The 23341-nt window shown below is 37.4% G+C and overlaps 1 protein-coding gene across 5 annotated transcripts in view; it reads right to left on the bottom strand.

Annotated features, from left to right (window-relative positions):
* The window catches only part of MATR3 (matrin 3), a 28301-nt gene that overhangs the window by 2161 nt on the left and 2799 nt on the right, over positions 1-23341 (bottom strand). For 2 of the 5 annotated variants that reach the window (XM_042790451.1, XM_042790450.1), the window contains exons 2-14: positions 16420-17501; positions 11844-11905; positions 11288-11329; positions 10927-11030; positions 9150-9202; positions 8576-8701; positions 7853-7978; positions 7491-7661; positions 6091-6222; positions 4162-4205; positions 3291-3681; positions 1216-1609; positions 501-622 (exon numbers count right to left, since the gene is read on the bottom strand). In XM_042790451.1, the coding sequence (XP_042646385.1) occupies positions 501-622; positions 1216-1609; positions 3291-3681; positions 4162-4205; positions 6091-6222; positions 7491-7661; positions 7853-7978; positions 8576-8701; positions 9150-9202; positions 10927-11030; positions 11288-11329; positions 11844-11905; positions 16420-17310 (2658 nt within the window). In that variant the 5' untranslated portion in view covers positions 17311-17501. The remainder of the gene's footprint in view (positions 1-500; positions 623-1215; positions 1610-3290; positions 3682-4161; positions 4206-6090; positions 6223-7490; positions 7662-7852; positions 7979-8575; positions 8702-9149; positions 9203-10926; positions 11031-11287; positions 11330-11843; positions 11906-16419; positions 17502-23341) is intronic. The other 3 variants (XM_042790453.1, XM_042790454.1, XM_042790452.1) reach the window with 2 other exon arrangements.

The following is a 23341-nucleotide window of genomic DNA, read 5'->3' as shown; positions in this document are numbered from 1 at the left end:
TCACAGTACACAAAGATGCAGCAGCAGCATTATTGTTCATGCCATGCAATCATGTGATACCTAATCCTTAGAAATTGTAAAACATGCTCACAAAATCAGAAGTTGCAAATATGGATTTTTATATTTTTTTTAACATATAAAAACTTTAGCTTAAGCTCTGTTGACTGGTTAAAAACACTCTCAAAGGGACAACTGGAAGGGATTTGAGTCAGCTGTGTTTACTCTGCACCACTACTTCTAAGCCTGGCCTTTACTCAAATCAGAATGCCCTCTTTAATCCAAATTTACAAAAAAAAGCTGGAGCCCATCTTTAAAATGTGTATCCTGTGTATTATTTTCACAAGATGAAGCTTTGGAGAGGTCTAGCTTGAGTTAGAAGTTATAGAATAAGCCAATTTCCACTGCCTGAAAGCTTTTTTTTTCTCCTCAGTCCAGTCTCGTTCAGATCTATTCCCCAGGAAAGAATCACGCCATTTAAAATGAACAAGTTTTTGCCTTACCTTCAACTTTTGATAATGAGGAAGGCTGCTGCAATGGGTCTTTTTTGCAACATCTTCATTTGTGTAGAACAGGGAACACAATTTGCAATAAAACCCTGTTTTGGGTACCACATAATTCACACCTAGAGAAGTAAACACCACAAAATAAACTAAGAGATCTACTCTACATCATTTCTTTTAATGTCATATGTCATTTCATCTAAATCTTAAAACCATAATTCACTTTACATTAAAAGCTGCTTTATCTTTAAAAGTCCTTGCTTTAATTTAGTCAAGCCGGGGCCTAGTAATAATTATGTGCAGGCTTTTTTTTTTTTTTAAAGCAACCTTTCAGATTAAGGGTCCATTTTATTAGTTCCTTCAAAAGAACTAACAACGTTCTGTTATCAGTTTGAGTTCTGAGTATTTAGGATGAATCTAAACTATTACCACTATTGTGATTTGTGCTATTAATTGAATTGGTGTTGCTAAAATATACCTCTTCCAATTTAATTTCTGCCTAAGGAGAGTATAATGGAGAACTGTATGAGAATAAGGGGAAAAAAAAAAAGAAACTACTAGGGTTAGAGGGGGAGTGAAGAAAGGGGGAGGAGTGGGAAGCCCTAAAATGAAAGGCTCAGAGGCAATGTGTTGCCAGAAATAAAAGCCAAATGAAATGAGAAATGCTACTGCAATGCAGAGAGACATATTTGAAAATAAATGGAAACAGCCTTACCAACAGGAATGTTTGGCTGGTATGGCCCAATCCTAAATTCATCTGGAACAAGAGGTTTCTCCTGGACATTCTTTGTTTCCTGTTCATCTGGGGTGTCTGTGTTTTCATGGGCATTTTTCTCAGTATCCTGTGCTGTTGTGGTATCAGAAGCTTCAACAGTTTCAGCCTTTGAATTATCTTCAGTTTTGGTTCCATTTTCTAACGTTTCATTTTCCTGCTCTTGCTCCTCAATCTTGTCTACCTTGATTTCTGCCAAACTATCATCATTTTTGCCAGCAGATTTTAATGCCAAACCTGACTTGCGGAGTTTTTGATGATCCGAGTCTTCTTCATCACCAACCTCATCTAGAGTGACAAAACCTTCCATGCTCCGTGGAAAGCCACCCACGTATCGCTGTTGAGAAAATGTTTTCCTTATGTCAGCTTATTCTTAAGACAGTTTGAGGGAAACATTTAAGTTTCAGAAGAAAAACATCTCCAAATTCCCTGGAAAAATGCTCGGAATTCTTCCTTCAAGACCTACCTCACTCATTCAAAATGTTACTCAAGCATGCAGAAGTGTAACAAGCTCTTTTTGAATGTACTCCACTGTCCCAGCATCAAGTGTTCCATTTAAAAATAATTATTTTTTTTTCATCATGAGGGTCCACTGTTTTAGCATACCAACAAGTGAACTTCAACTTGAGAATTTCAGTATCATTTTGTTGCATTCTTACTTTGAAATTCCTTCTAACAAGTATTTTAAGTGGAAGTAATTTTGGAATACAAAAGTTTTGTTTCTATTTGAGTCCCACAAGATTCTCAAATTCATGACTGTGTAAAAGGTAAAACTTTACAATAGCAATTTCATGCCTACTAATAGTATGAAAGTTCATTAAAAAAATTAAGAGCTCTTTTTCAACCAGTGAAAAGCTTGGAGCTTTTGCATTTCAAAAAGCCCCCAAAAACCAAAAACAACCCAAAAAACACAAGCACCAAAACTGTGGAGGTCTCTTAAAACTTAAAATCCAACTTCATTAAAAGACAGTGAATCTCTCTGAATTCCCTTTTTTTTTTTTTAAAAAACATTCCTGCAGATATGGAAACATCAGCATTCCACATGCAACCATGAGTAGTACTGAAACAGCATTAGCTTTATATCTGTGCTCTAAGAACGTAGGTCTTCAAGGAAGTAAGTTTGGATTTTGAGGCAATTTATCATAACAGATATCCACATAACAACAAATAATCACAGCTATTTGCATTGGCAGTATTAATCTCAACAGCATGTAACTAGCTTCCTGATAGATGGATCCCCCAAAATTGAAAACCATGCACACTTCATTAAGAATAAGGAACATGCCTTACTTTTTTTGCAAAGAACAACATTACAAGTCAATAAAGTTACTAAAAATTTGTATGCTACTCCACATAACCAAGTATGATTAAAAAAGCAGCTGGTAAGACATAAAAAAACATGACAGTGTGGGATCATCTGGTGAGAAAAAGGAAATTCACAGCAAATGGCCTATGACTTGAAACTAATGAAACTATTTTTCCCCCCTCCAATTGGAAACAGGCTTTGGCTAACCACAAACAGACTTGCCTACCTTTCTGGCTAAGCATAAAGCCTAGATGTACTTACAATTTTGGCCAAGTCTAGATTAGCCTCAAGTCCCAAATAAATAATTTTTATAATGTCATTGTTCCGCTCTGTGCTCAAAGGAGTAACTACAGCCAGTGTCACAAGAAACTGCTCAGAAGAAGACAGTTCCTGGCTGCTTAATATTAGTCAAAAAAAGGGGTGAAGAGAAAGGCAAGAAAAACCCCAGGAAGTGACATGGGTAGAAGCCCACAATTTAACAGTTTCTGTCAAAACAGAAACAGTGATTTACAACTTATTCCATTTGCAAGTTGCATCCAATGGGATCTTCTATTTTTTTCACAGGAGCTTTAATACCTGTTTACCTTCAGACAGGTGTGCCATGCATGTGTTTTAAAGGCCCACAGAAAAAGATCTGAAATAGAATGTGCTGTAGTGTGCTACTGAAGTGAGACAGGGTTTTCCACACTCCGGTACCTCGCTGTATGATTACCTTTTTAAGCTTTTTCTTTGTTGCTGGATTGGCCACAACATTCCCCTCAGTTTTTATGGTCACATCATCAACTGTGTCCTTTTTTTCTTCAGTTGTCACATCAGCTAAATTTGCAACATCTGCATCATCTGCTGCTGAGCTGCCACTTTCCAATAGTGCTGCTGCTTCCTCCTCATCCACTAGCAGCTCATCTTCAGATTCAAGGAGTAAGCTAGGCTCATCTTGGTCTGCCTGTTCACTACTCTTAGTGCCCGATGGCTCAGCAGCATCATCTTGTTTCTCCTCTTTCACTTTATCTTCTACACTGCCACTTTCAGGTTTCTGAGTAGCATCTGTTTTAGACTTCTTATCACTTGGAGAATCTTTGCTATCTGGAGAATATGTTCTCTTTCTGTAAAGAACAAAGAATACTTGCTTGTAAACCTGAAGAGAGCCCAGAAATTACTAAAAAAAAAAAAAAAAAGGTAGGTTATATTTTTCTAGACAGGCCTGAATAAGACTATGTATTAGTTCAGAAAATGGAAGGTTGAGGTAAACCCTGAAGGATGCTGTTCTTCAAATATGCAAAAGGCTGCTGCAAGGAGGAGCTGTCCTTACAAGACAGGACAACTGCTCATGGGTTTAAACTGCCGGAAGGCAAGGCTAATTAGGGACTGGAAAAGATTTCCCGAGAAGCCCGAAGAGGCTCTGAAATCTCCATCGTTAGAGGAAGAGGGTAGGTAGCACATTAGAAACAGCTAATGTTGGGGCACAACCAAGAACAACTTGGTCTCAGAGCTTGCCTCACTTTTTTTGTACAAATTCTATACTCTGCATAAGGTATTTTCATATTTCTTTTAAAAACCAATATGCTTTAGCAATAGGAAATTACCTAGTTTTATCCTTTTTCAGCAGTTCAACTCCTTTGTTTGGAATCTAAAATAAAATTGAAAGAATTAAGTCACAGTAGACTATTATTTATACAACTGTTGCAGCATCAATTCAGACCATGCTACACAATCCAGCCAGGCGCTTCCAATTCCATTAATCCACAGGTATTCTTTTACCATGTCCACCTACCAACCAATTAGTAAACTGCTATTATCTTAGATAAGACCCTATCAACCTAGAAACCCCATGTCTTTATTCACAGTAATTATCAGTTATTCAATATGAAACAAATGGGATATCCTGCTCCAGAAAAAATTATACACAATTCCTCTTTTGTTTATGAACTGACACAGTGTCGTGCAGGCAGTGGCACAAATCAGTCTTAATCTACTCTTCTCCCTATCATTAGTAGTGGACTACATGGAAAGCTTTAGCAGATTCACATCACTTCAATTATTTATGAGTTACTGAATAGGAATTCCACTTGTACGCAGTAACATGGAAAATACTCAGTGCATTGGTTAATTATTTGAGTTTTACATGAAGTGTTAATTTTTGGTGCATGATCTTATGCAGTATGAAGAAATCTTACTATTGCACAATAGAAAGCTCATGTTTTTGAGACAGCTTGACAGTTCAGATTTCTCCTGCTTTTCTACCTAATGTCCTAGCCTGATGGAGAAAGTCTTATAATTGCAAGAGTATTAGCCTGGTGTTATGTCAAAAAAAAAAAAAGAAAAAGCTATCAGCCAACCCTTCTGGGGCAATATTATTGAAGATTGGTGAGGAGGATTGTAAACAGCATAAGTAACTTGCAGCTGGGATGTAGAAAAACACATATCATACTAATTGTTGTTTAGCCTTGTGCACTGAACAAGTAGAACATCTGTGTTTTGATAACACAGGCCTGTGACAGACTCAGAGACACACTATCAAACATCCTTGAGATTTCTGCCCTGCTGTGGGAAAGTTCAAGCCACAGCAGAAATCTGCGTCTGTGAAAATCCTTGATATAGAGACAAAAGCAGCAGGTTTGAGATATTTTCTTTCTTCTCTTTCTGGCTAGCAAGGACCGAGCTCTGCAGTGCCTGCATCCCCACTTGCATGCATGCCTGGATGCTGCTGTGGAGATCCTGCGGGTCATGAGGTAACAAGAAAAAATTTACTCTTTGCATTTCATCCGTGGTTTTGTTCCTGCGTCCTGCCTGTGCCGGCTCACACACCTTCCCCTCCTCAATATGAACTGCACATACAAAGGTGCAGTTACATTGTAAGTTTTGACAAAGCATATTGTTAAAAATTAGATCATAAGACAATCAATCTGGGTAGTTGGGGTTAGTGTCCACAACAGGGATAAAAAAAGCTTTCTGGTGCTAAAGAAAAAAGGTTTTGGATGGCATCCAACACAGGAAACATATTCTGTTGTAATACTTCATAGTTTAAAAAGGAGTCCCTAGTATTTTTTTCTTTTTTTTTCTGTACACAAGAGTTCGTGTACAATAAAATGGACAAACTGACCTGCATCTGAGAAAAGAAAAGCCAAGAATTAAGTGTACAATGTATGAGTACATATTCCTGTCACCCAGTTTGATTTTACTCACTGATCATTTTCAAAGGAGGGTGAGGAAAAAAAAAAAAAGAACTCACATTCTAAATGGAGAAATTTTAATTAAAATCTACACCAGTTACTCCAAAATATGAATTCCAGTAGTTGTTTGGCTTTTGTTTAATCTGAAATGAAAATTCTTTTACTTTGTTCTAGGGCTCATAACACCACACTCATGGTAAGTAACTGCACTTAAGTAGACAGAAAATACTAAAGTGAATCCTTCCATTTTACATGCAGCATTGAATTCTCAGTAAACAATAGCGATCTTCTACTTCACTTTACACCTTCAATTACAACTAAAAAACTGAAAACACTACCTACCCTTAACACAAGTTTCTTGTATTTTTCAGATAAATCCACTTTCACACATCTGCCTTGGAACCAAAGCGCTTTGTTGGCACAATGCTCAACCATAGCTAAAGCATCTTCTCTTGTCTCCATCTCAATGAAAGCCTGGAAAGATTAAAACACACATTAAACAACTATGAAACATGCAGCACATTCACAGGCAGAACTATTTAAAACACCGTGCTTCCAAACACTGAAACAAAACTATGAGATACAGCTATATCCATCCTCTCCAAACTAGCCGTACTTTTAAAAATTTACCAAAGTGTTCTACATATGCCATCTTTTCAATTCTGTAATATCTGTCCCGTAGAAAGCACTTAAGTTAAACAACAGTCATTTAAATAACCTGCAAAAAAAGGTCACCAGAAAGTAAAATAAGATTCCAAATAAAAAGCATCTAGACAACTAAACTAATTTGTTTGGTGCTTAAGTATCTGGAAATTCCAGGGTAGCTAAGAAACTACCCCAGTATTTTTTTTTTTTTTTTTGAAACAAGCCTGAAACAGAAAGGCAGTAACTGCTGGTCTAAGCCCTGCTTTGTGAGATGTTCCTCCAAGAAACAAGCCTACGGCAAACTAAGTTTGCTGAACAAGCTTTTAAAAACACATCTGGGCTACAGCATCATTGGCAGACAGAAGAAAGCTGTTTCTGCATCCAACTTAAACAGCAAGGGATTTTATTTTTCTAGTGAAATAAGGTCAGGGAGGATTTCCTAGGGGTCATACAATAGACTCTAGTAATTTTTCACTCCACAAGTGTGACATTAGGGGATTCAGGCACTCATCTCTGAAAAAGCATTTGAATTTCCTATTTAACTCAAGGGAGCAACAAACTGGGACAGCAGAGCTGAAGAAAAACTAAATACTTTAAGCTCATGTGTATTTATAGAAATCATGTACATGCACTTCCAAAGCACTTTACTATATACATGCAATGCACTATCTGTCTTCAAACATCATTTTTTAACATTAGAGAGCCACAGCAGGACTGCTTTTGTTTAAAGAACGAAAAGTAGAGAATAAAGAAATGTGTAATAGTAGAATATATTTGTTCATGTTTCATAGATAATGTTATTTCAGCCTTAAAAAAAGTTCCAGGACTCCTAGAAATCTGCGTAACAAAAAAAACTAAGCCTCAATGCTAAGGAGACCTTCACAACTGAGACATTCTTTTCTTTAAAAAGCAGCTCAGATTACAGTAACATTTCACAGTAAGCTCGATAGCAAAACACCACCTACACAGACCTCTAATAATTTCCATATCTGTGCTAGAACAGAAAGTCCACACATGCACCAATTAAACACACATCATTTCCTCACAGTTAAAAACCTGAGTTTCAAATCTTCACATGTGTATATTCCTACAGTTACCTGGCTTTTCATTCTCATGAGTATGTAGTTCTTAATTTTTCCATACGGTTCAGCCAGTTTGAGTACTGCGTTGTCAGAGTATCCCGAATGAGGTAAATTGCTGAGGTGAATCACACGACCAAGTTCTGGTTTTGGTGGCTCAGTTTTTTGGTCAGGTTTACCCTCGGGTTTCTAAAATTAAGAGGGAATTAAATTTTTTCAAGTACACACTACATAAAATATACATGGGTGACTGTCCCTTGATTAAGTTGATACAGTTGAGAAGTACGTAAATTCAGAGTAACTTAAATGCAGCAGCTTCATAACGCTCACTGTGCCAGATTAAAATAAGGTAATGTTAAAAATAAGCAGAAGTGTTTTACCTTTATTCTTTTGTATTTCTGTGACAAGTGGACTCTGACAGGTTTACCAAATACCAGCGCAGGTGTTGTTGAATAGTATTCTACTGCAGCCTGGGCATCCTCGGTGGTCGACATTTCAATAAATGCCTGAAATAACATAAAAACAAATTAAAGACTCCTTCAAGAATTAATGTTTTTGTTTAAAATCTCAAGCTCTTCCTTGCTTTCCCGTAAAAATAGCTGCATTAAAAATGAAAATTGCCTTTTGGTTACAACATTAACGGACCTGCAGAACTTGGCATGAATTCCACATACTTTATTTAGGTGTACAAACATAACTATTTGGTTTGTTTACACTCCACCTAGATTTGGACTCAGAACATCCAACTGTTTCCTGCTTTTTCTCTTCTATGATATTGGCTTTTTCCACACTTCAAAATGACACACTGTATAATACAAACTAAGACCAAGTAAGCTTTCAGAGAATATTAGAACAAGAGCAGAATTTGCAAGCATAGTGCGTTTTTGAGAAAATGATGAACAACCAACAAGAAGGGTTTTTTTAACAGTATTTAAAATGCTGTACCTCAGCACTTCTGCAAGGAAACATACTAGTCCCTCCTCCTTTCACACATGACCTTGGTGACACGTACGTCATCTTGCTTGGTAGCCAAGTCCTTTCACAGTAAGCATACTAAAGACACCAAGCAGTGCCAGAAGTACTACTAAAGAGCTTAATCTTACCTCATTGATTTTGTTTAGAATTAGGTGATTCGTAATTATTCCAAATGGTTCAACAAGCTGAAGCAGCTGGTATCTCAAGTTTTTTCCCCTCTGGAAATCCATAATGTGAACAACTCTGCTTGTTTCCTATTGAAGACAAGGCATGCATGCACAACATGAAAAGAAAATGTGTATCAGCTAACCTAAAACAAAAGTCAGTCAATGCTCTGTTCTACTTGTGTAATTTTTTAATTTTTTAAATCTTCAGTAGTAACCAGAACGAGATGAATATAGAAAAGGCACAAAGCCTCCAGGATTTCCACAGAGGAAGATGCCTGCCATGCCAAAGGTGCCTTTCTGTATTTTCATGTCTCATAGCTTCATCATAACAAAATGTTTAAATAGGGTCTGTACAGTTTTGGAACGTGTATTTTGCAGAGTACTCAGCACAACAAAATCCCAATCTTATTCTAAAGCTTCAGTATTTCCACACAATCCATTAATTTAAAAAAAAAAAAAAAAAGGCAAGCAAACAAAAAGTATGTAACAAAATTGTGGGTTGTTTAAACAAAATGAATGAATTTTTAATACGAACCACTCTGCCTTTTTGCATGTGTCTTGGTCCTTGCATATTTCCATTTCCAGCTCCTTTAAAAAATTAAAAGAATGAGCAAGCTTAGTTTAACCTGCAAGACTGGTATTAACATGCCTCTTCATAAACTCTTCAGAGATATAAGTCACTTGTAATACTAAACCAGAATGATATCAAGTTTTAAAACCTAATTTTTTAATTACAGTCTGAAAATGCTGTGTGCTGGTTGTGGCTGGGATGGAGCTCATTTTCTTCATGGTAGCTAGTATGGGGCTGTGTTTTGGATTTCTGCTGGCAACAGTGTTGATAACAGGGATGTTTTCATCACTGCTGAGCAGTGCTAACACAGAGTCAAGGCCTTTTCTGCTCCTCACCCCACCCCACCAGTGAGTAGTTGAGGGTGCACAAGGAGCAGGGAGGGCGCACAGCAGGACAGCTGGCCCCAACTGCCCAAGGGGATATTCTATACCATATGATGTCATGATCAGCGAATAAATCTGGGGGAAGAAGGAGGAAGAGGGGGACATTCAGAGTTATGGTGTTTGTCTTCCCAAGCAACTGTTACACATGACGGAGCCCAGCTTTCCTGGAGATGGCTGAAGCATGCTGATGGGAAGGGATCAATGAATTCCTTGTTTTGCTCTGCTTGCGTGCACAGCTTTTGCTCTACCTATTAAACTGTTTTTATCTCAACCCATGAGTTTGCTCACTTTTACTCTTCCGATTCACTCCCCAATCCTGCCATGGAAATGAATGAGCACATGTCTGTGTGGGGCTGAGTTGCTGGCTGGGGTTAAACCCCAACAGGCTGTTAATTTGTTTATTTCAGAGCTCTTGTCACTTGAGATCCCCCTTTCTGATCATTCTGCTCAGTTTAACATTAGAGAAATAGCTGCATCTACTGATGCACAGAAATATCAGAGAGTAAGTAAAGCCTGTTGAAAAAAATCTCCTTTTAGAGTAAGATTTGCCATAGCAAATACACACTTTTTACAATTGAGGTTTTAGGCATAGAAAGAGACTTCTAGTTTTGGTTCTAAACCAACACCAATTCTATCATAATGCCCATTTTTCTAGGAAACACCTGAAAAAAGCTTTTCAAATATTTTGGCTCAAAGTCAAGTTTGAGATGTTTTGAAAAATTAACAGCATTATATTAATGAAATTAAGTATGAATGCATCACTCAACTGAAAAAATCCTTTCAAGTGTCTGAAATACTTACTTGTAGCCTGTCAGGATATCTAGGTACATTAATTTTGCTCATTTAGTCACTCAAACTATTTAAAAGATAGGAAGTAACAACTTCAGGCAAGAACCTGATTCTTCACAAGTCTTCCTGTGAAGAAGAGGCTTGCATCATCTACCTTCCTATTTCTCAGCTGCTATTCAGATTTGTTTGAAATTAAGGGGAAAAACACTTAGTACATGGAATGCTTGCAAGCTTCACAAAAAAAAAATCCCACCAACATGAGGTTTAATCAGAAGACAGATACAAAAAACTTCTAGACAGGAAAAAATACAAGTCTAAAACATGTGTGGATTCATCAAACACAGTTAAAAAAAACAGCCATAATCATGTGGCTGGTAGTTAGCAGATGGTAGAAAGGTGGAATCTGTCTACCAGACTTTGGCCAGGGATGGACTAAAGTATTTCAGTTCCACTGCTCTGAAAAGCGAGTGTTTTGTTTTGTTGTTCTAAAGCACTGGTAACAAATTAAAACAAAACTAAGAAAAAAAAATAATCAAGAACTTGTAAAAGTAGGTGCCTGTTGATATTACCTCTTGGCCCAACAGGAGGTCCTCCAAGGTGAAACGGAGGTGGTGGTGGTCCCAGAATTCCTGGTGCAGGGTTTGTGGATTGCTGCAACATAAAGGGATCACCCCTAGAAAGAGGGGAAAACACACCTTAATTGTAAGCCAAAAAACTGTGATGCTTTCATTCTCAAATAAAGCCTAATCTCTGCAGAGCATCTAAGGAGAAGTCAATTTTAGCTACTTTTATGCTGCTCTTCAGCTAGTAGAAAACAAAGGGAGATATCAGTTTGAAGAAAAGGTGGTGTGCTGTTTCACATAAAATGTTAAGAACATCCTCTGCTTCAAGTAAAAATTTACAAACACTTTAAAATTCATAACTACTTACATTCCATGTCCTGAATCACTGTCAGGATTCCATTCTGGATATCTTAAAAGAAACAAAAAATAAAAGGTAAGCAAAATACAATCTCCCTAGGTAGTAACCTCCATACAAGCAGTGGTATTATTACATGTTAATGCAGGCAAACCACATGGTAATGCTGCCCACTACAAGAGACACGAACAGTATCTACTGACAGATTAGAAGTGCTATTCTTAATGAGAAACTTCATAAACTGTATGTAACATGCCTGCCAATTTATAATCCAAATTTCACAGTTTGTTTTACCACAAACATTTACAAATTGGTGTGACTAGTGAAAAAATACAGCACATTCTCAGCTATTAAGATCCAGCTCTTTAAAACATGACACATAGATCAGTCGGGTTCAGAAGTTATGAACCGAGATCCCTTTTTTGTCCTGAAGACACTCTGAAGTTGTTTTCATTCCCTACAAGACACAGCTTGTTTTCTAAACCTAGTCTGTGCAATGTCAGTGACCATTATTTAGTTGTACATGCCCTCATGCCACAAGAACATTTACTGTACTTCAAATTCATACATTTCAAGCAGCAGCTGACAACGTCGGCTGTGAGTCGCTCCATTGATATGATGGTTCCACTCCTGCAGCAAAGTAAATAATTAAAAATTAACAGCCACATATGGCAAGCCGTTTTCCACAAAATACTGTTGTATAGCGCAGTATCTTCTCTTCTAAGCTGAAGTCTTGAAGATACATAGATAACGAAATCTCTTCTTGTAGTGCTTTAGAGAGACACTGAAATTGGACCTACCTCAACTCCTAACCTGGGTGAAAAAGTGTCTGATGAAAGATGTCTTGCAATCTATGGGCTTGACCCTGCCTCAGGTGCAAAGTTTACCAGGGGATAACTGCTACGGCATACAGGCGTATCATTGCAATTTCAACTTTCAGAACTGGATGCTTTTTGTTGTCTTCAGTAATTTTAGAATTTCCTCCATTCTCTCTGCTTCATTCCTCAGACTTTTAAAGATTCATGTGAACTAAACACTCAAGTTTTTAGAACCATAAAGAGGCCAAGAGATTTCAGGGAATTCAGAAAGGAAAGACTAAAAGAAATGAAAGCGCATAGCTAGGACAAACTACAAGTATACAGGTGAAATATAAAAATATATGACCATTTGAGGGGAATAATAAAGAAAAAAAGGAGATCTGAATCAAGTGGGTACAGAGGAAGAATAATGGAATTAAACCAAATGAGCCAGGTAAAACTTCTGGTTCTGGCTCTAGTATCAGAAAGGAATGAGGGCTTTCTACCTTTTCCTCTGCAGACTATTTTGATTACAAAGGGGGTTATTTATTTCAAGAGGAGAGAAGGCATGAGGACTCCTTTATTGAAGTACATAGTGCCTGATCTCCATATCCTTACATTCTTACAAGTAACAGCACTAGTTTGTGCTACATTCACATTTGTAAAGTGACAGAATTTCTGAAGTTTCACTGCTGCACATCTGTGAGCTACAGTCTGACTTCCACTCTGCTGTTCTTCAGTAAGCAAAGGATCAGCAGAGACAGAGGTGGCAAGTTCGCTTTAGGTTCATAGAGAAATGAAGGGGAGAGTAACTATACATCTCTGGGGGGCAGTTTAACAACTGAACGTTTTATCAGCTGCATTTTCAACTGTGAACATATATACTGCACTGGCTGACTGTTTTATATGTCTCTTACATGTATATTTCCGCCCAACACCCACAAATTACTTTTTTTCATAATCCCTCAACTTTCCTGATTTTTAGTTTCCACTACACTGTAGCCATCCTTCTGGATACAATGAGACACTCCTGAGACTTACTGTAGTGCTTCCATATGCTAAATGCATACCTTGCACTTTCCTCAAAGGAGAAAAACCTGGATTTAAAGTCTCCCATAAAGTACTGTTGTTAAGCTGCGCTACAATATTACTCCATGATACAAAGAATATAAAGTGGAGCAAGATCAAACATTCATTCATTTTATCAAGCAGCTGTAAAATGAGAGCACCACTTTTTCTTGTTAACTGCACAAGACGTAGGCTCTGCAACTATAAATTACTAAGTACACTGGCAGTTAGGATGTAAAAAACCCATCAAAACCGCCAAGCAAACCTACCTGTAAAACATTCAATACTTAAAACCAAAGTTTCTTCAGTTTAAAACTTGCTAACAAGTCTTAGTACTGTACTACAGACAACAGTCCTTTAAACACTAAAAAATCCTCTAAATTTGGGTGCACAATATATAAAGCCTCAGTGGCTGATTCTGCTAGATATAACTTGCTTTGAAGATGTCTTAACACATAATTTAAAATTATAATAAACTGAAGTAGAAGTTATCTGCAAACTAGAACCAAAGTTTGAGAGATCTAATTCTCATTATACTTCAAGTGCTTTTAAATTGGCAAAAAGGGGAGATCTGACATAATTTAGCATTCTGCCCCCCCCTCCCCGCCCCCAGGTTTTCAGAACAATAGCTCATCTACATTATTGACTTTTTATTAAATACGATTCTTAATCTGGGCTTCACTTTACTCCCTGCCTCTACCCAGTCTGACGCACCACCCCTCTGATGTTTCAGGGCACTAGGTATTTACAGACACTAATTAACATGAATGCCCAAAATTAAGCTAGAGAAAATCTGAATTGAGTTTTTTAAAAGTCAGATTACCTTTTGTCTCAGTTGATGCAAGCAAGAGGACACACTGTTCTTCAGAAAATTAGGCCAAACTTAAGTACCTAATTTTAGACAGCCTGCTATTAGGGACATGGCCATGTTTTTCCTTTGAGATGTACCACTATTTCAAGTGTTTCACCTCCCAATTCATCTGCTCGTGTTGCATCAGCCTTTTTCTTTGGCAGGGAAAACAATCCCTTCCACATCTAACACCTCACTTCTTGAAAAAGGAATCTGGATTGACAAAATGGCTAAAAAAAATGGGGCACAATTTACTTCATAATTAGACAGAAAATAAACTGGGTCTTAAAATGTATACACATCAAATTAAAGAAGCAATCAAGAACATCTCTAAAAAGAAAAAACAGAGGACTACTCTGCCAGCCTTAGTTACATTAAGGGTGTTTAACCCCTTGCTCAGGCTTAAAATACACATTGCTTTATCATACGCTTTAAAAAAAAAAATAATCTTCTATGATATTTTTATTCAAAAGTGGGGAAAATGAGATTTTGATACTGCAGTAATAAATTTACATTGTCCCAGCTAAGAAAAGCATTCCCTTTCTGCTTTCCGTAAATTTTGGTTCAGATTAGATTACTTTAAAAGTTAAATTCTACTTGATTCAATTTTATGGGAGACAAAATAAGAAATTCTGTAACTGTTAGGTATGCAAAGCAGAGGAAAAAAGGAGAGAAAGAGAAAAATTCTTGCAGTGACATGATTTCTGAAATCAGAAACAAAGCCCAAACTTGGGTCATAAGAAACAGATGATCCAATCTCAAATATTTTATGGTGTACTAGCAGTTTAAGTCAAAGCATATTCCTAAAAAAAGATGGTTTTACATGTTATATAAGAAGTCAGCCACTTAAGTTATGCTGTCAAAAGAATTTGGTATTTCTCATACCTGGAAAGACATTTCATGTTGGATATCCTTTCAACAGATCTGCATACCAAAGCAAACTAAGAACCATGAAGCTTTAAAATAAAGTGCTAAAAAGAACCCTACTTACAGGATTACTGGTTGCCATCTTCAAGGGCCTCAGAAGTGTATGTTTTCAATCTAACCAAATGAAGTCCTTTTACAGAACTGAGTAAGGCATCTAAACTGTTAACACTTGAAACCTTTTATGAAAATAAATGTCAAATATAGGAGACAAGAAACCCGGATTACTGTGATTATTTTGCATGAAAAGTAATTAACGCAACACAAGTTCATAAACTGTCAGATCAGCTGGAGTCATAGTTGTGTGCTCTAAAACTGGTTTGATCATTTCCTTGCAGGGACAAAGTAATTCTTGTGTTTCAAAAAGATTAGATGTACAGAAGCAGCACTTTTTGAGAGGTAACTGTAAAGAAATGGTTAGTAACAGCAATTCCACATTGTATCAATTTTACAGTAATAGCATGTATTATAATTTCAATTGAAGGCCTCCAAGCTCATTAGCCACTAATTGTGACAAGAGGGGCACTGTATTAGCCAATTAGCCAATTAAATTGCCTAGTATACTGAAAATCAGCAAGATGAGTAAAATTGGAAAAGCTGAAGGTGAGAAGGCTCTGAAAATAACGTCTGAATAAACAGGCCATTTTGAGTAACCTGCTACCTTTACAGAGAGTTGAGCTACTCATGAATAAACTAAGAGGGAAGTCTCAGCATAACCGAATATAGCCGAAGATCCACTCTACTGGCGAGCCAAGAACAGAACACTACTAGGAACACGGAGCAGGATACTGCAACAGCAGACTGATTGCTCGGAGAGTCTACAGGGATAGATGCAACATGTGACAATAAAAAGTGAGTCTGAAGTGTCTAAGAAAGTTGTGAAAAAGGAGAAAAATGACGACAAATTTCAGCCATAGTATGAGATAGAGTGTTAAAGTGAAATTAAAAAGGCAAGAATGAGCTAATCTAAAACGTGGTTTTTACTTTTGCAAATAAGTTCCAGGGCTCTACATTAACTCTTTCCCTTTGACAGGGAAAAAGCAGAACTGTGCAAGAATGCATCTTAACTACATATAAATCAGCAATCAAGATAGATGTGGAGGAGAGCTGAAACTAGCTTCCTGAATAGCACAGTAGATAAACTGCAAAACCCCCCAAACCCAACAAAAAATAAAAAAACCCACCCAAAAACTGCTTGAATGCCAGATGTTTGTGGTTAAGAGAACATGTAGATGTAAAATATAAATAAGATATCCCAGTAGATGATAGCTGTTTGACCTGAAGTTAAGCAATCTGGGCAAACAAAATACATTAATGTAAAGCCCTGGTTTAACAATGTTTGTTAACAATTACCTTGTAAATAAACCAAGTGCCTTTTTCACTCTCAAATCAACTTTCAGATCATTTCAAAAGCAACCAGGCTACAGAAATAATTAAAGAAATAGGTAAAACAGAACAGATACTACAACGTAAAGGAAAATAGAAGTATCTGGTGCATAACTCACCTTATTAGAATGAACTGGCATATCACATATAGAGCACAGATGGGGATAACCCTTCGGTAAGAATCCATGGAAGTCTTCAATATTGCTATTTGGAGGAGCACCTCTCTTTTTCTCAAAGAGAGATCTCTCAGGACCAGGACCACGACCCATTCTGTCATACTCACTGTCAAATTTATGATAGTTATGCGAAGTCTCACCATAAAAAGATTCATCCCTACACCTTTCTCCATCTCTTAATCTGTCATCTTCATAATCCATTCTGTCATAATAACCAGATTCTTGAGAACGACTTCCATGGTCATAGTCAACCACTGGGTTGAGACTAGGACCACGATCATCAAAGCTATCTCTTCTAAAATGCCTTTTTTCTTCCCAATCATCCCTAGGTACTCTGTACGGTGGTTCCCGTGTGGATGATCTGCCATCTCTACCATAACCTTCTTCAGCTCTCCTCCTTTTAAGTTGTAGAAGGATCTGAGGCAAGTTTTCAGGAGTAATCTTGTCCTCGGGATAGCGACTCAGTTCATCTAAGTCTCTAGCAGACAGACCAAAGCTGGCCAAAATGTTAGTGGCCTGGTCTGCATCTCCACGGTGCTGAGAAGACAAAGGGAGCGGACCTCTACTTCCAATGTTAAATATAGACTGCAAATTATGGGAAGAGGTACTACCAGAAGACAGTGCACTATGAGATCCTTGTTGGTTCAATGAAGAACTCATTCCAAGATTCATTAAGCTAGCAAGGCGTGCAGTACCCTGGTTCATCCTTCCAAGAGATGCTGGCATATTTAAAGACTGGGTAGCAGCAGCAAGAAGGCCTATTCCTGCAGAGAGGTCACGCCCATGACCTTGTGAATCCCTACTCAGAGATGACTGCTGGAATGACTTGGACATTGTAGAACTATAGCTTGTCTACTTTATGGATAAAAAAAAATTTTCTCTTTTTTTTTTTTTTTTTTTAAGATGGCTGAAAAGAGAGCTCACACTAGAAAGCTAGGCAAACTTCACTTCAAAAATGGTAACGCCAAGAAAGAGGATCAATAATGACTGCAGATCTTCTTCAAGCTGAGAAACACCAGACAATTCTGTAGAAAAACAAGCAGTTTTAGTCATAAATCCCTTTACACAGATGCAGTTTTAAACTTATGCATCATGTTGATCTAAAAACATTAAAGATCTCAATCTTACAAGGTTTTTATTACATAACTTAACAGATTCAAGAGATACCCAGAACCTACATATATTATTTCAGATAAAAATACAGTAGTGTTTCCTATACACACTATTCTTCTTCTACAAAAACCTGATTTCATACCGAAGACAAGTGAATTTCCGAAGTTTGGGATGTCTGAAAGCATCTAAAGTTTACTAGCATATAAGCCCTGATCTCTGGTTAATGGTTTTGTTTATACCCTACATTACTGTACTGTATTCTATGAGAAGACCACAAAAAACTTAAGCCCATAGAATCCAAGATGACTTTGGCATATAATACATACTTGAAAACGAAACCTATACCACCACAGAATAGGACGAAAGGAAGTTAAAAGTAACTGAAGTTTGGGCAAAAAGTTTCTGCTGTAAGATCTGGTAAATGAGACCAAACATAACATTCAATCTTTATGCAGTAAAATTCAAATTACCGATGTGAAGACAGATGTGAACAAGGAAAATAAGTTTTAAATTTTGCAGGAAGTAAACAAGACCTCTTGCTCAAATTGCAGTTATAGGGGTAACAGCACTTAGGAAGTGATTCTTTACTCTGTTATACTGCAGCCTTGACAGCAGCCTGTACTTGCAGACCTCAAGCTAAACAAGGTCAGGCTTAGTACTGGGATGGGAAACCCAAGGAAAACCCTGCTCCTGCAGAAAGAGACACTAGGTGAGTCAGGAGATGGCACTATGCCCCCAGCCAGCCCTGCAGGACAGTGGTGTCCATGTCTCTTACCAGCAGACTGCTTCTTCCGTTCAGGCCCAACACTTTGATACCATGACCACATGTGGTAGTTAAAGATCCTAAAACAATACTCACAAGAGATAGGTACCTGCCCCATGTCCCACTGAAATACTAACCTTGTGTTTAAATATTTGGTTCAACTACATTTTCTTTAAGTTTTAACTAAAGAGTGTATCAATATCCACAGTATATTTTACGGTGCAATGGATATCTTTCATAAAATGTTTTTTTCTTTAGTGCAGAGCAGAAATAAACTGTAATACTTCTCCCCGTACTCCTTCAGCCTTGGGATAAATACACAAAATGTAAAGCAGTTCAGCACACATGAAAACATTCCACCAGGAATACACTGTCCTTGGGTCCCAGATGCAGTAAAGCCCTTTCGAATCTCTACAGAGCAGTTTTGCTTCTCCAGCACTGCCACTCAGATGCACATAAAACACATAATCACTTGAAAAAGAAACAGGCACAAATCGCATAGCTCCAGATGAAATTGGCTTCTAAGAGAACAGGTACATCTGGGGAGGAATGGAAAGGGACAAAATGAAAGCAAGGATTTTTTTCCTTGAGACGAGTTCTGCAGAAGGCAATTTCTCTTGTACTGGAAACAGAAGAAAAAAGGTCAAGGTTATGAGCATGTCTCTATCCCAACTGCCTACTCAATCCAGAGTCCTCTTTCAAGAGCACGTAAAGTCTGTTCTACTTCAAGTTGAAAAGCACTTGGGTTTTCTTTCTTGGTAGCAGCGTGTTACAAAATTATGCGTTTATGTAGAAAAATAATGGATTCTATGAGAGATACGTAAAGGACATAAAACCCAAACATAACTCCATCTCTGAAAAGTCACTGCTTTATACAGTTTGCTACATATTCTGTTACCAGTACATCTGAACTTATATTTCAGCTGTGCTTTTAAAATCCGTGTATGTTGGAGTCACTTAAGTTTAGTTGTGTAACATTTGGTTAAGAATAAGAGATTGAGAAACATGGGGATGAAAATAAGTTTAAAAGTATCTGAGGCAGAAGACAGAAAAGCACTGCAGAAAGCCGCAGAGGAAAACAATAAAACAAGAATACAGGGAGAGCAGATGAGGCAAATTCTAAGTGAGATATCCAGGGCAGGCTGACCGCACTAAAGAACACTTGAATAGAAAGAATTTAAGAACTATATTGTAAAAAACAAGACTCTTTTGAGTTCAAACATGAGAAACACTAATATTCACCTGGATACTGTGTTTCATCTTACATACGTTAATCTTCAAATTACCTTATGACAATTTTACAAGTTAATCCTTACTCTTTCCATTTTTACATATAAAATTCCCTCTAATTCATTCACACACCTACAGAATGGTTTGAAACTGAACTTACTAGGTTCTTCATAAAATCAGATTATTCCGGAGGGCTTTACAAACCAGACCCTGACAGTGATTCAGCAGACAACCACATGGTCAGTAAAGGCTCAGTGCATCCTGCTGTTAATGCAAGGACCTGCACTATTCAAGTTTTCATTAAATCAGGAAAGTTCTCCACTCTTCAAAAAACACCCTTTCTCTTTGAACAGATGCTCGCTAATCCTCTTGTCACAACTATCAATTGGCAGTTCATTGTCCACTGCTCTGGAGAGATTAGCACAGAACAAAACCCATCACATCCCTGTCTGGCATGGACCTGGGCTGCAGAGAACCCGATTACATGCCATGCTTTGACCCCACATACACACAGAGGTTTTACATAACCATACTGTGCTGCTGCAAACACTCAGAGAAGAAAGCAGTAAAGGGAAAAATAAAAACGGGAAAGATGTGGTGGGGGGAAACAAGACAAAGAAACAAAGAAGGGCAATCTTATGAAAAAACATGAAGCGGGACAGTAAGACAATTGTATGATGAAGACAGAATGTAATGTTGGCAGTTGGTGTGCTAGCCAGTAAGTTGACCTATACCTAGATACTCAAGTGGAATACTTACAAAAAATGATTTTCTGACTTATCCTCAAATATCACTATCACATCACTCATCTTGCAATCGCTGTTGTGCTCTTTTCCTAACCATGCTCGTTCTTTAAGACCAGACGAAGACAACAACAAAACAAGGGAGGGGAAGAGCTCTAAAAATCATACCAAAGAATGTTTAACTTCCACATGGTCAGGTTTAATATGTGATTCTAAGATGGCATTTCTTGCGTTGATCACTTCCGAAAGATTTCATGTCAGTATCTGATAGAGACAGGTTCCCACGGACCAATGCCAGCTTTTAAGCGAGTGTGCCATCAACTGAGTCACAGCAACAAGATGAGTATGACTGAACAAAGCTGTCTAAAGATCCAGACATGATTTAGCCAAGTTGAAAGTGTTATGCTAATTGTTATTCATGTAATTTCAGCTATACTGGATAGACAGGCTTTCAGAGATACATTTTTAAGATCTGCAGACAGAAATTTGGCCATATTAAGATTTGAAAATATGTAATATAAAGCAATCTTGAAATAAGTTGAAAGTCAAAATGTTACTAGATTTCCAGACAAATGTGGACAATGAAAAAAAAACATTTTATATCTACAAGTTACAAAAGAGCTTTCTGTAAAGGCAGACAACAAATATAAGAAATTTGAATCCTACAGAATACACTGCTACCAAATAAAAGCCAATATGAGGCTGATTTTCAAACACTATAGAAGTTTTTTCTTTTTGTGTAAAACTGATTATAAACTCCTTGCAATAAAAACTTATAGAACGCTTGCTTCACATATTCAGTGAATTTCTGGGATACACTGATCATGCTGAACACAACCTTCAATTACCACCTTTTATGAAACATCAGTGAGCTGAAAATAATTCCCTAGCTCCCTATTCCTTATACCACTATTTTTTAAGCTGTGCATCCATATTATAGCTTTAATATTAATCTTGTTCTTAGAACAATTCATCTTTTACCCATTTCTCTTCCACTATTTATAGAAAAGTCTCAAAACTGAAAAATAACTGTTTTCACTTTCTAGTCAGTTTCACTTTCACTTCAAAACCAGAATCACTGAAAATGCATTGAATGTAATCAAATAAACTCAATTATGGTAAAAACATGAAATAATCTGCAAGCTGAAAAACACCCTCAGTTTGTAACAACACAAGACTTTTGATGACTGTATACCCTTGGGAAAAAAGTCTCGAAGTTTCACATCCATAATTTTTGGTCTTTGAACAAAACTCTACAGATTTTTCTTCTCCTCCCTTACGTGTTACACTCGGTGCAGCGCTCCCTTTTGCAGCAATCTATTCTGCTATGGAAGAATTCATAAACTTCTTGGCAAAACTCTCTCCAAACGCACCAGAGCAAAAAAGGCTATCGACAGAAGAGATCTGGAAGTCCAAGTGACAAATTTAGACAGGCAGCTCCCCATGTTGCTCTGAAAATTAATGGTAGTAAAACCAAGAACTTGCAAGGAAATTAGAAGCAGATGTTATCTAGCTGCTGAATGACTGAGTGTAATGGATTTTAAATCTAAGGGATTACTTTAACTTGGACAATACAGAAAAGGCCACTGTCTTTCCGAAAGCAAAGGAGGAATTGTCTAGCAGCCTCAGATAGATAAAATGCAGATTATAACCCATTTCAGGTACCAGTATTCAGAGTGGTTATTTAATATTGCTGTTTCACATGCAAGAAAGCAATTCATCTCGTTCGACCAATCTTCAGAGGTCACGACCTCAAAAATTTAAGCAGCACCTGGCACACTGGATGCATGCACTTTTTTTGTGCGCAGATTAGACAATCTGTTTCAGGCCTTGCAGAACAACTGGAACAGTTTCGTCTCTTAGGATTATGTTCAGCTTCATCTCAGTGGCTTGCTTGATCAGAGGAGAACATAATAATCTAAGATTTCAAGTTACTGTAGCAGAGGATTGCTTCAGAACAGAGAAGTATTACATATGAAAAAGACATTTATAAATGGAGAAAATGACCAGTTTAGCAATTAAGAATCTTAAAAGAACTTAGTTTTCAACATTTGAATACACAAAAGAACACTGTGAAAGTAAGACACTGATTTCCTATTTCTGCTCATTATATAATTTAATAAATCCAAGCATCCTTCTTTTTATAAGAAGTGAATGGAAAATAAGTATGTCTTCCTTTACAGAAACAACAGAAATGAAAAAAGGGCCCGAGGAACAGTACAGGAAAAGTAGAGGAGGCAAAAAAAAATATGTATTTTTAGAGAGGGAAAATAAACAGCCCAGAACATACAGAGTAACTGCCATCAAGTGTAATGACCGCTCCATAAACACAGGATTACCTCTAAGGCTTCCATGCACTCCTTCCTACTACTTCTAAGCCCACCCTTTGTCACTACCTGCAGAGCTCCAACTCTACAGTAAGATGGATGCACACAGGTTCCAGCACCTATGAAAAGCTCCATGAAGCCATTAAGGCTTGGTTCAACAGAAGGGGGGTCTACCAAAAACAGAGTTATTGCAGAATGAGGCAGGATCTTAGACTGGAAGGTCTGGTAATAAAAACCATATGTTTGTGTGCTTGGCAAAGTGAGGAGACCATCACTATTCATTCACATCAGTTTGGGAGATGAATAGCCTCGCAGGCACCGAAGCTTTGACAAAACCCACAGATCATACATACCATAATTATTTTTAAAAAAATAAATAGGTCATTTATAAAATGATCCAAAACCAGACCAAATCAGAGTTGATCACTGTAACTGAGAACCAATTTTACTTAAAACCAAAACCAAAAAACAAAACCATAACAGAACAGTTCTGTATTCCGATCTGGAAAGTGATTAAGAAGCCTTTTGACTAATTAGTGAATGTAAGTCTACCTCCAGGCACTTCCAGAGCTGGGATAAAATCGCATTCTTTCCCAGCTGAAATCTTGCATGAGGTCGTTGAGATGTATTTTAAGTTGCAGAGAAGAATCACGGGACTGTTTTAGTGCTCAAAAACTCTCTTGTTTAAG

The sequence above is a fragment of the Tyto alba genome, unplaced genomic scaffold (genome assembly GCF_018691265.1).
Source record: "Tyto alba isolate M040663 unplaced genomic scaffold, T.alba_DEE_v4.0 Super-Scaffold_17, whole genome shotgun sequence".
NCBI lineage: Eukaryota > Metazoa > Chordata > Aves > Strigiformes > Tytonidae > Tyto > Tyto alba.
This window is presented reverse-complemented; position numbering and strand designations above follow the sequence as displayed.